The 13,775-nt window shown below is 47.7% G+C and overlaps 6 protein-coding genes across 6 annotated transcripts; 4 read left to right on the top strand and 2 right to left on the bottom strand.

The window, feature by feature from the left end:
* Positions 1–425: 425 nt before the first annotated feature.
* N7479_003791 (uncharacterized protein) lies at positions 426–2,488 on the top strand (the record flags this gene model as incomplete). The annotated part of the gene is made up of 2 exons (XM_057251488.1): positions 426–1,078; positions 1,135–2,488. The coding sequence occupies 2 exons, from the start codon at positions 426–428 to the stop codon at positions 2,486–2,488; spliced, it is 2,007 nt and encodes a 668-aa protein (XP_057110813.1).
* A 709-nt stretch (positions 2,489–3,197) lies between these two features.
* N7479_003790 (WW domain-containing protein) lies at positions 3,198–4,844 on the top strand (the record flags this gene model as incomplete). The annotated part of the gene is made up of 4 exons (XM_057251487.1): positions 3,198–3,265; positions 3,334–3,577; positions 3,641–3,790; positions 3,852–4,844. The coding sequence occupies 4 exons, from the start codon at positions 3,198–3,200 to the stop codon at positions 4,842–4,844; spliced, it is 1,455 nt and encodes a 484-aa protein (XP_057110812.1).
* A 560-nt stretch (positions 4,845–5,404) lies between these two features.
* On the top strand, positions 5,405–6,030 carry N7479_003789 (uncharacterized protein; the record flags this gene model as incomplete). Its single annotated transcript, XM_057251486.1, has 3 exons — positions 5,405–5,470; positions 5,602–5,671; positions 5,783–6,030. Coding segments are annotated over 3 exons (384 nt in total), but the record flags the coding sequence as incomplete, so codon positions are not given.
* Positions 6,031–9,017: 2,987 nt separating this feature from the next.
* Positions 9,018–10,107, top strand: N7479_003788 (uncharacterized protein; the record flags this gene model as incomplete). The annotated part of the gene is made up of 4 exons (XM_057251485.1): positions 9,018–9,053; positions 9,314–9,386; positions 9,718–9,988; positions 10,053–10,107. 4 exons carry the CDS (start codon positions 9,018–9,020, stop codon positions 10,105–10,107), a joined length of 435 nt encoding a protein of 144 aa, XP_057110810.1.
* Positions 10,108–10,745: 638 nt separating this feature from the next.
* On the bottom strand, positions 10,746–11,667 carry N7479_003787 (uncharacterized protein; the record flags this gene model as incomplete). Its single annotated transcript, XM_057251484.1, has 3 exons — positions 10,746–11,155; positions 11,227–11,293; positions 11,629–11,667. 3 exons carry the CDS (start codon positions 11,665–11,667, stop codon positions 10,746–10,748), a joined length of 516 nt encoding a protein of 171 aa, XP_057110809.1.
* An 881-nt stretch (positions 11,668–12,548) lies between these two features.
* N7479_003786 (uncharacterized protein) lies at positions 12,549–13,541 on the bottom strand (the record flags this gene model as incomplete). The annotated part of the gene is made up of 1 exon (XM_057251483.1): positions 12,549–13,541. The coding sequence occupies one exon, from the start codon at positions 13,539–13,541 to the stop codon at positions 12,549–12,551; it is 993 nt and encodes a 330-aa protein (XP_057110808.1).
* Between the last annotated feature and the right edge of the window lie 234 nt (positions 13,542–13,775).

Genomic DNA, 13,775 nt, shown 5'->3' with positions numbered 1-13,775 from the left:
AGATTTCCCCTCGAGGTGGCTGGAAGCGCCCATCTTTAAAGCTCAAGCTGAGAATCTATTTTGGGGTCATCTAGTGCTCCCCAATAAGGACTAGTGTTGTAGCCTGAGGGCGGGGTTCCTGCCTCGCTATCACGTGTGCGCTAGCCCTCAATAAGCTTAGCGTCAATTGGCACATTCCGAAGGTGTGTTATCGATAAGTTTGTAGTCTTGGCATTCTTGGTGTCTTCGACCTCATCCGTCAAGAAACCGGACTCACCCGGACTGTTGCAAGGGTCAATTTGAACAACTTTGATTGCCAAGCTATTGCATCTGCTAGCCAGTGATAATTTTTTTCTGCTCATATTGCTGCACGCGCGAGTTCGTGCGTACAATGTGGCTCGGGTCTCTGCTACCCACTCTCTTATCCTAGCGCGATCTTATCCGTCATGGCGCCCTCCAGTTCGCGCTCAAGGTCCACTCGCCCTATGCGGTCCAGCCGCACGAAGGTGCAAACTTATCACGAGGAAAGCTCATCTCAAGATGAATCAAGAGGTTTGCCCGTCTCAAGGCGTGCCTCATTATCTCTTCGTTCGCGCAGCACCACTCGAATGCCAAGATCCTATCGCGAAGATTCGACAGATGCTAGTTTCGATGGAGTGGTGGAAGACCAAGAGTCCGAAGGTATGGTAGCTGCACCGGTCGACGCACAAAACCCGGATACTGAATCTGTGCCTACTCGCCCTTCCAAACCCTCACGTCCTCGACATGCTACAACCACCTCGAAGCCAAAACAGACTAAACGATCGAAACCTAGCAGTCAAGTTGGGAGAGCCTTGCACAAACGTGCCAAGGTAGATGAGGATGACCCGATATTCCTGGGATCGGGTGTCATTCCTCCCTGGCAAACTCTTCCCTACCAAATCCTTCTTGACATTTTCCTGCGCGCATCGCATCCACTACTCGACGAAAGCCGTTCCACCCGTAATGACTCCGTCAAGTGGCTTGTCAATGTTGCTCTGTTGTGTCGAAGCTTCCATGAGCCTGCGCTGGCCGCACTCTATCACTGCCCCCTCTTCTTCTTCCTGCCTACAAGAGCCATGTACTTCTCTCTTTGTTGGCACGCCCACAAGGGTCCCTCTCCATGAACTATGCTAGCAAGATCAAGCAACTCCATGTTGAGGTTGAACCAGTGCTCATTTACAAAAGTGGACCCTATGGCTACTTTGACCTTGCTCAATTGATCGAAAAGACGCCTCGTTTACACACGGTACGACTGTATCACAAAGATGATTACACGGTCGGAATACCCCCGTGGCATATTGTTCAATCAAAGTGGACCTATCCAGATGCTGTTTTTTCCGCCATAGAGAGCCGTGGAATTACCCTTCGTAGCTGGGATTGGAACAGCCGCTTTTTAGAAACTGGTGATCTTGTGGAAAAAATGGTGAAAATGCACTCGCAGCAGGCCTTTCAAGGTCTTAAAGAGCTGAAGTTGCTCCACTTCGACAATCCCAACGAAGAAACATCTGCCGTCAAAGAGGCTGGCCTCCTTGAAGCCCTTGATATGCTTTCTGAGCTTGAGCGACTGCATTTCATTGAAAGCTCATTGGTTAGCGGGGAAATTCTGATCAATCTACCAAATACTCTCCGTTCACTTACTCTGAACAACTGTGATCGATTGTGGTCATCAGATCTTACAGCCTATCTATCTTCACATGGCACCAATCTCCGAGAGCTCAGTCTAAGCCACAATCGCCATCTAAACATGTCTTTCATCCAAACGTTGGGTCAGTACTGTGAAAATCTTGAAATTTTCAAAATGGACCTTTCTATGCATGATGCGTCCAGCTATCACGATGTCGAACCGCACTTTGAAGATCTGCTTGTCCAAACTGAAGTTCCTACATGGCCAGTGAAGCTCCAAGAGATCGAGCTCACTCAGTTACGCAAATGGGATGATGTTACTGCGGAAGTCTTTTTCACTTCGCTAGTGAATGCGGCACCCAAGCTTCGCGATCTACGTCGATTGGTCATCAGTGCAATTCTGAAGATTGGCTGGCGTGACCGTGCCACTTTTCGTGAGCGATGGATCGGCCTGCTCGAAAAGGTTTTCCTGCGACGAAGTACGCCACCAAACCCCAACTTCCGCTCCCTTCAAAAGCGCTTGCTCAAACCCACCATATCAATGACAATGGATGAACTTGGTGCTAGAGTTCGTGATCCATATCCACGACCCTCCACGGCTGATAGTGGACCGTCGACTTCCTCCAAACGCCAAAGCACTCGATTGGCACATCAAAAATCCAACGAAACTGACGATGCTGCTAGCGGTTCTTCGTTAGTGGGGACTCCGCAGCCCGAAACTGGAAAGAGACAGGGTATGTGCGATATTGTGAACATTCGGATCGACAACCAACGACCAACTGAGTTGCAATTCAACGAAAATGATTTTCTTGACGATGAACTCAGCGGCGACGAAGACTGGGATGGCAACGATGATGACTTCTAGCTAACCCCATCTAGCTAACCACGGGATGTTCAAGGTAACAAGTTATGACGAAGTCCCAGCAGAAGTGCCTCTTTGTATGTATAATCATGTCGTTTCTCGGGGGTCTACCATGCGTCTGGACGGCTATGTTCATTTTTCTTCTTATGCCGATATGTTTTCAGGATCTGGCGCTGGGTTGCTTATTCATGTGGGAGGGGGGATAAACAGGAGCTAATATTCCAAGGTTTGATATTGTATTACAATAATACTCCGTGATTTATGAGAAGAATAGCCGACCAATAATGCGGTCTCTGTCCTTGACGATATATGTATATTTGACCCAAGCTGATATTTGGGACGTTAAATGTAAGAACACTCCGACGCCGTTATAGACGACCTTTTAGATCACAAATTGTGCAGACGACCTTTCTATGTATGACGTTTGCCAACAATTTGGCTCAACATTCCATATTCCATGATTCTATTGCCTGATATGTATGTATCTTATGTATTTTATGTGCATATACAACTTGTTGACTCGGTCTGTGCACGGCGATCAAAGGCCAACCTTGCCCCACAAGATCTTCTTATCGGCCCTCGTTGAACTTTGCTTCTGTTTATCCCACATCTTTGCCCCGTGTATATTTGCGTTTTATCAGATCCAGAATTTGGATGTCTTGTGCTCTTCCTTTTGTTATTCTGACATCGGTTGGATCCTGTTAGGTCCGACATGGCGCCTGAGGCCCCTGCGGACACCGCAGGCCCGTCCTCCCCACCACCTCAACTTCCAGAAGGCTGGTAAGTCACCCTGGAAATCAAAGAAACTACCCGCTACCTAGATGTATTCTAACAATAATATCCGACAGGCTCGCTCAGTGGGAAGGTGTCCGACGAAAATGGTATTACGTACAGCGGACGACCGGAAAGTCGCAATGGGAGATTCCGACCGAACCAATCGTCCTGACCCCGTCAACAACACCGACGCCGAGCGGAGCAGGGCCATCGCAAGAGCCAACGTCGCATCCGACAAGCAACAGCACTCGAGGGATGGAGTCCGTGGATACAATCGCAGGCGGGACGTACTCTGCGGCGGACAGTGCGAGAATTTCCGTAGGGAATCGCGCTCATTATGTCTGCGTAAGCATTGCAAGAATGGCACTGATGGTGGGATAGAACTCCCTTGGCTCCCAGATATATGGGCAGTCGGACAATCCAATTTATGGGTCTTCCGGGGTACCGGGTTGGTATTCGAATCAGACGGGTCAACATCTGCCCGGCGGATATCAGCAGCAGCTTGCTGCAAACGCAGCTGGATATGGCCCGGTATGTTCAAATGATCGACTCTCACAGATATTGATTGACTGTGGTGCTTATTTACCTCTAGAATTCGTTGCAGCAGGGTGTTGTTAGACAGATGAATGGTGGTCAGCCAGCATTTTATGGCAACCAGACACATCCAGGTTATCAAATCCCAGGTCCACACCACATGGGCCAAAGTATCTCCTCACCAGCATGGGGTAATAATCCAGGTACATATCAGGGACACTCAAGCGGTTACAACATACCACAACATGCACAACCCTTCCAAGGGGTTTCTACTGATCCTGCTGGATTGCATATCCACCAGCCACCAGCATCGTGGGGAATAACCAAAAATCCGCAGGGGCAAATGCAAATGACAAGGTCAGTGGGTGGAGATTCCGTTTCTCAGCCACAGTGGCAATTGGAGTCACAGCAAGGCCATTCGAACGCTCCTGGCGAAGGTGTCCCGATGAACTTACACCCATCAACCCTGCCTAAGCCCTTCTTTGGGTCGTACTCGCCTCACCAGGATGCAGAACCATCTTCGGGAGAATTTGTTCGCCGTGCCTCGAATCCTACTCTTGTCCGGGAAGGGCAAGCCTACCAAACTTCCATGGAGAGCTTCCCCAACCATTCACCACACGCCATAGCTGAACAAGGTAGATTCGGACAAGGCCAGCCGGGCACACGTTCCCACTCGCAGCATTCTTCCATGGACCCTTTATTGCAGGGATTCTCACCTCTGCAACATGTACAGAGTCAATATCAACAGCAGCACATGATACGAACACAGACAGGATCCCACCAAGTCAATCTTACCCAAGGCCATCAGCAATATCACAACCCGTTAGTTCAAGTCGGTGCCAACCAATACCTCTCGCAGCATCAATTTGGTCCTGGCAGTGGGCCGGCGGGGTTCCCTGAAACAGCGCAGGCTCACCAAGTTCCTTACCACCAGTCGAGTCATTATCCCGAGCATCGCGAACAGACCCAGGGGGAGACAGGAAGAAGTTCGGAGTCACACTTTGTCAGTGGGCCGTGGGCTTCAACACCGCCTTCTGCTGGACAGTTGTAAGCACCAATATGTTTATGTTCATCGCTATGGTCAAACGGAAGACGTGATATTATTTCTTTTTTTGAGCGGCTTCTATGGACATGTTTATCTTCCTGCGCTGTTTGTGTTTCAGTATAGATTCCCAGGTCGATAATTTGTTACTTGAATTGAGTTTTATACCAAACAACATTCGATCCAACTACCACAAATTCTGTTGCTCGAACGCGAGCTGTAAGCACTACACGCTCAGATGCTAGGGGCATCCTTGAATCTGGAAGTAAAGCGACATACATAAAATCCTATCATCTGCTGGGACGTCAAAGATAGGTCCCGCTTCTAGTTCTTATAATACTAATAGCTGATCTCAATGAGATATCTTTTAGTGACTTTCTAGCGTTATCTTCAATTTCTTTTCGAGTCACAAATAAGTCGATTGATGCTCAGGTGGAGGAAATCAATCAAACGACGTGGGAGGGTGATTTTCAAATTTCTGCTCATCTCCTCTCCTCTACTCCATACACCCCTTCTTCTTTCTGCAACACCACCATTATCTCTCAACTCTCTCGATTATTGCTCTTAGCCTCACAAACATTTCCAAGCATTTTATCAACATGGCTCATTCCTGGGATCACGAGAGAGACAAGCAGGTAAGTTTGCTGATTATATGAGGATAGCAGCGACAGCCCTGGGATGCTAGTACCCGGGCTGTTCTTACGCTAACTGACCCTTTGCTGCTCGTATTGGCAAGCTCATGGTATCAATGGTTGATGATTGGTAGTTGCTTGTAGCCATCTTGGCTGTCCATTCTCCACTGGATTTCGCTGCAATTGCTAAAGCGATGGGACCAGGTGAGTACATCCTACCAAATCTAAACCCACTTCTAGAATTCCTACACTTTCTCCTATATGAGCAAATTTACCCTGCATGATCATCATAAAAATTCATCTGACGGGGTGTAGGCGCCACCACTGCGGCTGTGAGACAGCATGTCCACGGACTGAAAGCCCGCCAAGGCTCGCAGTCTCCTACCAAGGACAAGGCCGACAAGCCCAGTCGTGGCCGCAAGACTACCAAGGCCGCCCCAAAGCGCAAGAGTGCCTCGCTCTCCAAGTCTGAGAACGATACCGCTGCCGATAATCAGGATCAGGATGAGGACAATGATGGTCACGAATCCAGCGGAAGTCCCACTAAGCAGCGCAAGCTCTAAGAGCTTCCGCTCCTGAGACCTGGTAGCGATTGGGGTGATAACTTTGATTCTGACATCTATGGAGTGGTTTATGCGGCATTGCAAGGGAAGAAATCATATTGCTCTTAGCTAGGTCTTTCAGATACCTTATCAACATGGTATTCTTGATTTTCAAGACAGCAGATTGTTCGTGAATGTGCTATTGTAAGAAAGATGTAGATTGCCATTGTTGCACTAGCTATGTTGAACCTACTATGTGACAGGACGCAAGCCTAAATCCCACATGTCCTGTAGTATTGGTTGGAATCGGTCTAATCAGCTTCCCACGGGACACGGGCAACTTAAGCACTCAGTTCTCTTATACCTACCCGTCCTTTCCAAAAGGTCGTGCTTCACATTACAAAAGCTAGCGCACATACTGCTGTATAACTTTTGTATATTTCTTGATAGATGACTCTAGAAATCTACCAAGGAAAGGGATATCCCTGCAAAATCTGTAGATACGTGAAAAGAGAGAAAGAGAGAGGAGAACTATCTACAGGAACTGGGACTTCAGCACGATTTCGTAAAAGGAAGACTAGTTGGCCCCATCTCCAGGTTGCATATACACATGTGTGGAATATGAAATCCCATCCGAAAGGTCATTGGTGATGCTTATCTCAATCCTGTTTGGTACGTTGGTAATCCTCCCCAAAGCTGTGCTACTGCCTTGTTGGAGTCCATGGAGCCAAATCGGCCATACTCTATTCTGATTAGGAAATCATCATAAGGCCTCTGCCATCCAAAAATAAGGACTGTAAGATATATTACGATGATGGAAACCACATAGGGCAGAGCGTCTCGTAAAGGTCCACCTTCGGAGAGCAATGATAGGATAACCATTGAGAATAGAATAGAATTATGGCCAGAAGATTAAAAAATGAGGACCGAATGAAATGACTACGCCGTAAATATGTTTTCGATCTTACATGCTTTGACAATCATGGATATGGTTTGCTTATTTTACCACACTTTCTCTACGCTAACATTTTGCCAACACTCCCTCAGCGTATTGATACATTACGTCTTTAAAGCTGCGTCAGTCATCTTCACCACTGTCTTAGAAGAAACATGGCATCGCTCTTGTGTGGAGAACCTTGAATGACTTCTTTTGGCTGTAAGGCGTTCTCACCCCTTGTATCACGAACTAGCTGCAAGCAGGCGATGTGTATTTGATGTGCAAGTTCTGCAATCGGCTTGTAGAAATTGCAGAAAATGCAATGCGATTATGGCTCTCCAGCTATTCAGTTTCCAAACACCCAGATATGACTTTTTTTCATTCTCAGAATGGCTAGACGGCAGACAGTCAGCCAGATAGGCTCTGCTAAGCCTATGTGGCCCCCTGACATTTCAATGATCTACAGAGGCCTGGGTGATCTTTCTCCATCTTCTTTTGCTGCATTTGAACACTTACAATGAGATTCTGACGATGAAAACGAGTAATGATGTTTCGAATTTCCTGGTTGTAATCTTCTGACGTGCTTTGCGTGTTCAAGCTCACCGCCAGGCCTTTCTCTTTATTTTCTGTCCTGTTTCTAAAACGATACTGTGAGCTTAGGAGCCAATGGTAATTATGTACCCTGCTTTAGCTTCGTTGGATCTCCATCTCTAATACTAAAGACCGAGAAATTCGCATAGTGTGGTTACTGTGACTGGTAATTCTCCAGGTAGTCATACTGCAATAAACAACGGCGTGATGGAGGGACATCAATACAAGTACTTCAAGAAACAATTGACAGCGAGCTGGGGAATTCTGCATGAAGTACCGCTAAGAAACAAAATTGGGGGAGTAATAACGGATCAGAGGAGCCAATGTGTGATTAGTACCCGACTACTCCTTGCTCCACCCTACAAAAACATACACATTGTAGTGGGGGACATGGTCTTCCACTACTATCCGCCTGCACCGATCCTCTCATTTGTGCAAAAGGGATAATTTATGTAAGCAGCTAGTGCAACTAGTGCTTTGGAGGTTACAAGTAGTAGATAGTTTACAGATTGACAATACACTCCTGCACCTCTCTTGGTCGACTTCTTGGTTTGCCGTCCCGGTTTGCTTTGTATGCCATGGGAGATATGAAGCTGAATTGCGAGTGCCGAATCGACCCGTATGCCAGAGAGCATACTGCCTTGAGCGTTCCCCTCTTCAACATGTAGGATATGGACAGAATATCAGTATAGAAGGATGAAGTATACAACAATGCTAACAGGGACAGAGGCAATACTTGATGGGACACAGACTAAATATTAGTATAGAAGGGCGAGGTATCTATTGAAGAGGGGAACGCTCAAGGCTGTGTGCTCTCAGGCATACGGGTCGATTCGGCACTCGCAATTCAGCCTCATACCCGACTAGCATACAGAGAGAACTGCGGGTACTCCCCAGGGGCTGCATTCCGAGAGTTGTAGGGGTGTGTTATTCTCAATCCGTATCTACTGGCTAGCCCTGGATGTTGGTTCAGGTCATTTCTAACTTGACACGCTTCTTCGGACCCTCGCATGCTAGATCCCCTAGGCTACTTCGTGTTGATAGAGTGTTGCATATGTGTGTTCATTAAATATTCAGTACTCAATATCTAGTACTAGTAGCCACACTTGAAATAAGGCAAATTGGTAATTACTAATAACGTATAGTGTCGGATAGTCGTCGAAAAAATAATATTAGAGGAAGAACGATAGACGAAGGACAGTTACGTGATTGTGCACCTGGGCAATGATAGTTGAGAGTTCAGACTTCGTCCGAGCATTCATCTTGATCTCTCTTCTCCAATTGTCATCGTCCTTCAGCTAGAAACATTTTACTGATTCCACCTCGTTTCGACTTGCACTCATCCCACCAAAGGTGCGTTCATTCCAACTTATGCTGGGGTAATTTTATGCTGCTGGTCTTCTCAGGATTCAATTTGCGTTCTTATTCTTTGTTCACAGATATACTAATATCGTTTGCTCTAGTTGACTCTGAAGGCATCATGGGTATTACGTGGAACGATAAAGCGGACGCCAAGGTACGTTCACACCTTTCTTCATCATCGATTTATCTATCATTCGTTTTATATACTTGAGTTTGGTAATTGGGGTTAGCCGCTGAGTCACTTGGTCGTCTTAAGGCCGGACATGGACGGGCTCGAGACTGACCAAGTGACGATGACCCATGACGGTGATTCCTTGCCTGCATGGTTTTGACATGTTTTCTGTTCCCAGAATTAGACAGCTGTCCCTCTATCTTTGTTTTTTTGTTTCAAGAGTTGACAATCTTTCTTTTTAGCTGCTGGCTGGCGTGCTTGCTCTTAGCCGCAGTCCCATCGACTTTGAAGCTCTTGCAAGATACATGGGCGAAGGTAAGTGCTGCGCTGAGAACCCTCCAGTCCTATACTGCAGTCTTTATTCATGAATCCTGGACGGTAGCGCCCATCCTTTTTGTTACGCATTTTATTTGTGGACGTCACCCACCTAATACACATACATTCCCTATGTATGCACATTTTCACACTCTTGATCGCACTATGCACTTGAGTTATGCGATCTTCATTTATTGTGCGCGCTCCACAATTTCGCCCATTTGTTTTTTTGCCGTGCACAATGTGATCAGGAAACCTAGCGTCAATCCTTCATATCCCCTTCCCTGCTTATTCACGCTGATACATGAACTGCGCTAAACCAGTCCTATAGGAGTCACCGTTAGTGCCGTCCGCCACCGCGTCACTCGCCTTAGGGCTAAGGCTGCGGAGATGGCTGGTGACAGCGGCAGCATCCCTGCTCCTGCTTCGCCTGTGAAAAAGCGCCAACGCACCCCAAAGAAGTCCGCCAAGGCCGCCGCCGCCCAGTCTAAGGATGTTGATACCGAGTCTGGTGGAGAAGGCCCGGCTCCTAAGGATGACGAAACCGATACCGAGGATGTGGAGGGCAAGAAGCGCAAGATCGAGCACGAGGACTCTGAAGAGTAAGTCCCTGCCAATTGTGAGGATGCCACCAACCTTTCAGAGGGCTAATTTCGTTTCACGCAGTGTTTCTTTCCTTGAGGATGATATTAAGGACAAAGAAGCTTCATTTGACTTCTAAGTGCCGCCATCGAGCTCGCGCTTTTTCACAACGGAGCCACTTTGCGTCGACATGGTGAAGGTGTTAGTATGCTGATGGTATCCGGGATTATCGGGGGGGGGGGGGGGGGGGGGGGGGGGGTTCAGAATATCACAACTAGGAGGAGCATATGCAATGGAACAACTTACAAGGGGTCATGATACGGTGGATTTACAGCGCATGGCAGTGGTCTCGGCTAGTCGGGTCATTTTGCTTGCAATACGAGGCGGTTACTGATCCCACTGATCTTCTTTTACCTTCCTACGGCAAGAATGCAATAAACGTAGATAAAAGGACGAAGAGAGAGACTCGATTCAACTGCGGGGCTTGGTGCACGTAAACAAATTGGCACCTTTCCATTTTCTTTTTTGGATCTTTTGGATTTTTTTCGTGGAAATCAATCGAGCCATATACCCCTTGTTGCGGAACGAAATGTCAAAGTTGATAAAGACAAGAGGTGAGGCGACAAAAGGCAAGGCAACCCCAGAAAAGGCATAGCGCAAGTTTGAAGATCGATGTTGGGGACTGAAGGCACCAGAACTTCGAACAACTGACATGAATCCTCGTTCCGACTGACAATTGGGCTACTTCGACACCCGGTCAGAGTAATTTTCATGATCCTAATTATTCTTCTCGGTCCAGTCCACATCCTTCCCGTTGTCGGAATCGAGTGGCTCTTCCTTCACCTTGGGGTCAAAAAGGCCCAGGTCCATGCTTTTATTGATGGGGGAAGCGGCAAGAGCCTCGTCCTCAGAAGGTACGTCTTCTCCCTTCTTGAACTTGGCTTGGCCGTGCTGAGCGGTAGCAGCCCTGGCGGTGCGCTTGCTCTTTCGGGAAGGGCCAGCAAAAGTGGAAGCTTCCTCAGTCTTTTTGCGTGGGGTAGGCTTCTTGGGAGTGACCGGGCTAGAAGTCCCGGAGGCAGTGGCACTGACGCTGTGACTGGAGCTTCGGAGGCGATTGTTCTCCTTGATCCGGGCGAGACGCTCCTTGATGGCACGGGGGGTAGGCTTGGGCTTGCCATCTTGGGCAGCTGAGGGAATGTTAGAAGGAACGTTTTTGGTAATATGAAAGATGATTGTGACTGCAGGATGAAGAACTTACGCCAGGCCTCGGCGACCTTGGCCGCATCAACTCTTAGTTGATGGGTCTCAAGGATGGTTGTAAGGAGCTGTATGAAGTGTGGCTTGTTAGTCACAGTTGTCAATACTAATGTGCATAGTCCATGAACATTGGACGAGAGATGACGAGAGAGGGGGGTTCCAGCAGAATTAGTAAATGAAAGTTGAAGGGGAAAACATAGCTCGAGATAATCAAATCGAAACTGAATCTGAAAGACAGCTTATATGGCTATACAAGAAAATCTGAACCTCTCAGGGGCAGGTTTGCCTGGCCAGACACAGTTCAAAATCCAAGGCCAACCAAGAAGATCAGCATAGACTGATCCTCTTGGCTTGGGCAATGAAATCAATCGATAAGTAATAGTAAAGTAAAGGATAAACTCACGGTTTGGTCGGCCACGGAATCCCATTTGACCTGAGGCATTTTGAATGCTGGGTTTGAAAAATGTGTTTAGAGATAAGATGAAAGGTTTTTTTCTTTGCTTAAGATGACTTGATGCGACTTGAGCCAGCTTCAGGTAGTGAACAGAAAACGTTGAAATGTGGAGGAGGAAAGAAAAAAGAAGAGAAAGAAAAGGAGACAAGCAGGCAATTAAAGGGTTCAGATTAATGCGTTCTATGGCCAAATTCTCTACGCTTAGTCGTTTACAAACGATACAAACGATCCTATCAGATGATAAGTCCACCTGAGTGAATAGCGACATGTGCTTAGTCGGCATATAAACTACCTAGGTAGAAGAAGAACTACATTGGAGGTCAGATCGTTCTTTCTTGATAACCGGGTTGAGACCTGTAGGTACATGCATACGCCTTCCTACTCATTCATAGAGTTCCTACGGCTTTTTGCTGCTACATCCGTTGGGATCGATCATCAATTTTGGCAAGATAACAAGGTCTCCCAAATTGAGATATGTCTCGACAGTGAAAGTACCACTATAGACTGGCTTGAGAAAGCCCTAACACTAGACCTGATTAGACAATAACTACATCGCTGAAGTGTATGACGATAAATGATCCACCAACGCGTCAGTGCAACCTCTGTGATTTGCGATACATTTAAGGATGACAGCAAGGAATTTCAAAGTGTTGCAGGAACCCAGATGATGGTTGAAGAGAGAAGAAAGCTGGACAGAGGGTGGGAGTATTGTCCGCCAGAATAGTACATATTTTTTTTCATCTCATTTAAAGCAGAACTATGCAGGTAGGCAATAAGACGGACGGACGATTTCATCCCTAATTACTCACGCATCACTCAAATCCCTAGTAAAATTATTCTAGGCGTTCCTCTGGGAATTTTAGGCCCATTCATTTTGAAACACGCCTTCTCGTAATCCGAGTTGGGGTCAGTGGTAAGTCATCTTGCTCGGATAAGTTAGGTGACGCAAGAAGATCATTGCTGACTTTATTCTCTCCACGCTTAGATCTTGTGAAACCGCGAGCATGGCTCTCCGGCCCGTCCTTTTCCACTGGCTCCCGGGCACGGTTGAGTTCAGGGGGAGTTCCTTTACTCGGATGACTGAGCTGCACGTTGTCATGAGCTGAAAACGAGCCGGACAAAGGGTTGTGGCTCGTCGCGATTGTCCCATCGGATGAAGAGGCTAGCTGGTGACGCAATTGTTTGGGGATAATTTTGGCGCGTCTCGTTGTTGAAGGAGATCGGCGACGATATCTAGGTTGCGATGCACGTTGGGGTGATCTTGATCGGGGGCGGGATGGAGACACGCGAGGGGATTTGAGATTCCTACTTGTGTCTTGGCTTGAATCCTTGACACTTGAAAGCGAATTGCGCTGTGACCAGTCGCCGACACCAGGGCTTCTTTCAAGTTGAGACAACTCGAGGGTGTTCGAATCCTGCAGGTGCGGAGAAGGCTTGCTCTGTGGCAGCACGGGGTGTTCGCTGTCGCGTAGACCCTGTCGTCGTGGGGATTCACGAACAGTGTCTTGATGACTAGGCTCAACTACCGAATCCTCAATTCCGAGCTCGCTCGCACGAGAGGCATCCAGTCGTCGCTCAATTTCCGGGGACTTCTGATGCCAACCTGCGGCCCGCCGCTTCACAGACGACCATGAATACTCACGACCAGTCTGTTGATGAAACTGCGATGCAAGCTTCACCCAGAACCCTTTCGCTTGAGGCTCATCATTGGACACAGAGGGCAATTCTTGTTCATAGAGTCTCCTCAGAAGACTCTCTTGGGCAAGGGTGAGTTTCTTGCCACGACCTGTGCTGGGGCGGTTATCAATTACTATATCGCTGATTTTGGTCCCACGGGCTGATGCAAGATCCATCGGGGGCATCGCTGGAGCAGAGGCCTGATTGTGGGGTTTGAGGTTTGATTGGCGATCATCTGGTCTTGTTTGGCATGGGGACGCCACGCTACCATCCAAGTCGGAATACTTGGCTTGAATATGAATGGGCAGTTCACGGTTAGACCCACAGATCAAGGAGATTAGGAATGTCAGTGGCTAGATTCTAGCCAAAAGTAGATCCCCTAGAAGTGGGTCGGAAAGGTCGGAGGCGCGTTGCGTCGC

The sequence above is a fragment of the Penicillium vulpinum genome (genome assembly GCF_028829585.1).
Source record: "Penicillium vulpinum strain IBT 29486 chromosome Unknown utg000002l_segment0_segment0, whole genome shotgun sequence".
In the NCBI taxonomy this organism is placed as follows: domain Eukaryota; kingdom Fungi; phylum Ascomycota; class Eurotiomycetes; order Eurotiales; family Aspergillaceae; genus Penicillium; species Penicillium vulpinum.
The sequence above is the reverse complement of the archived record's forward strand: the minus strand, read 5'-3'. Positions and strand labels throughout refer to the sequence as shown.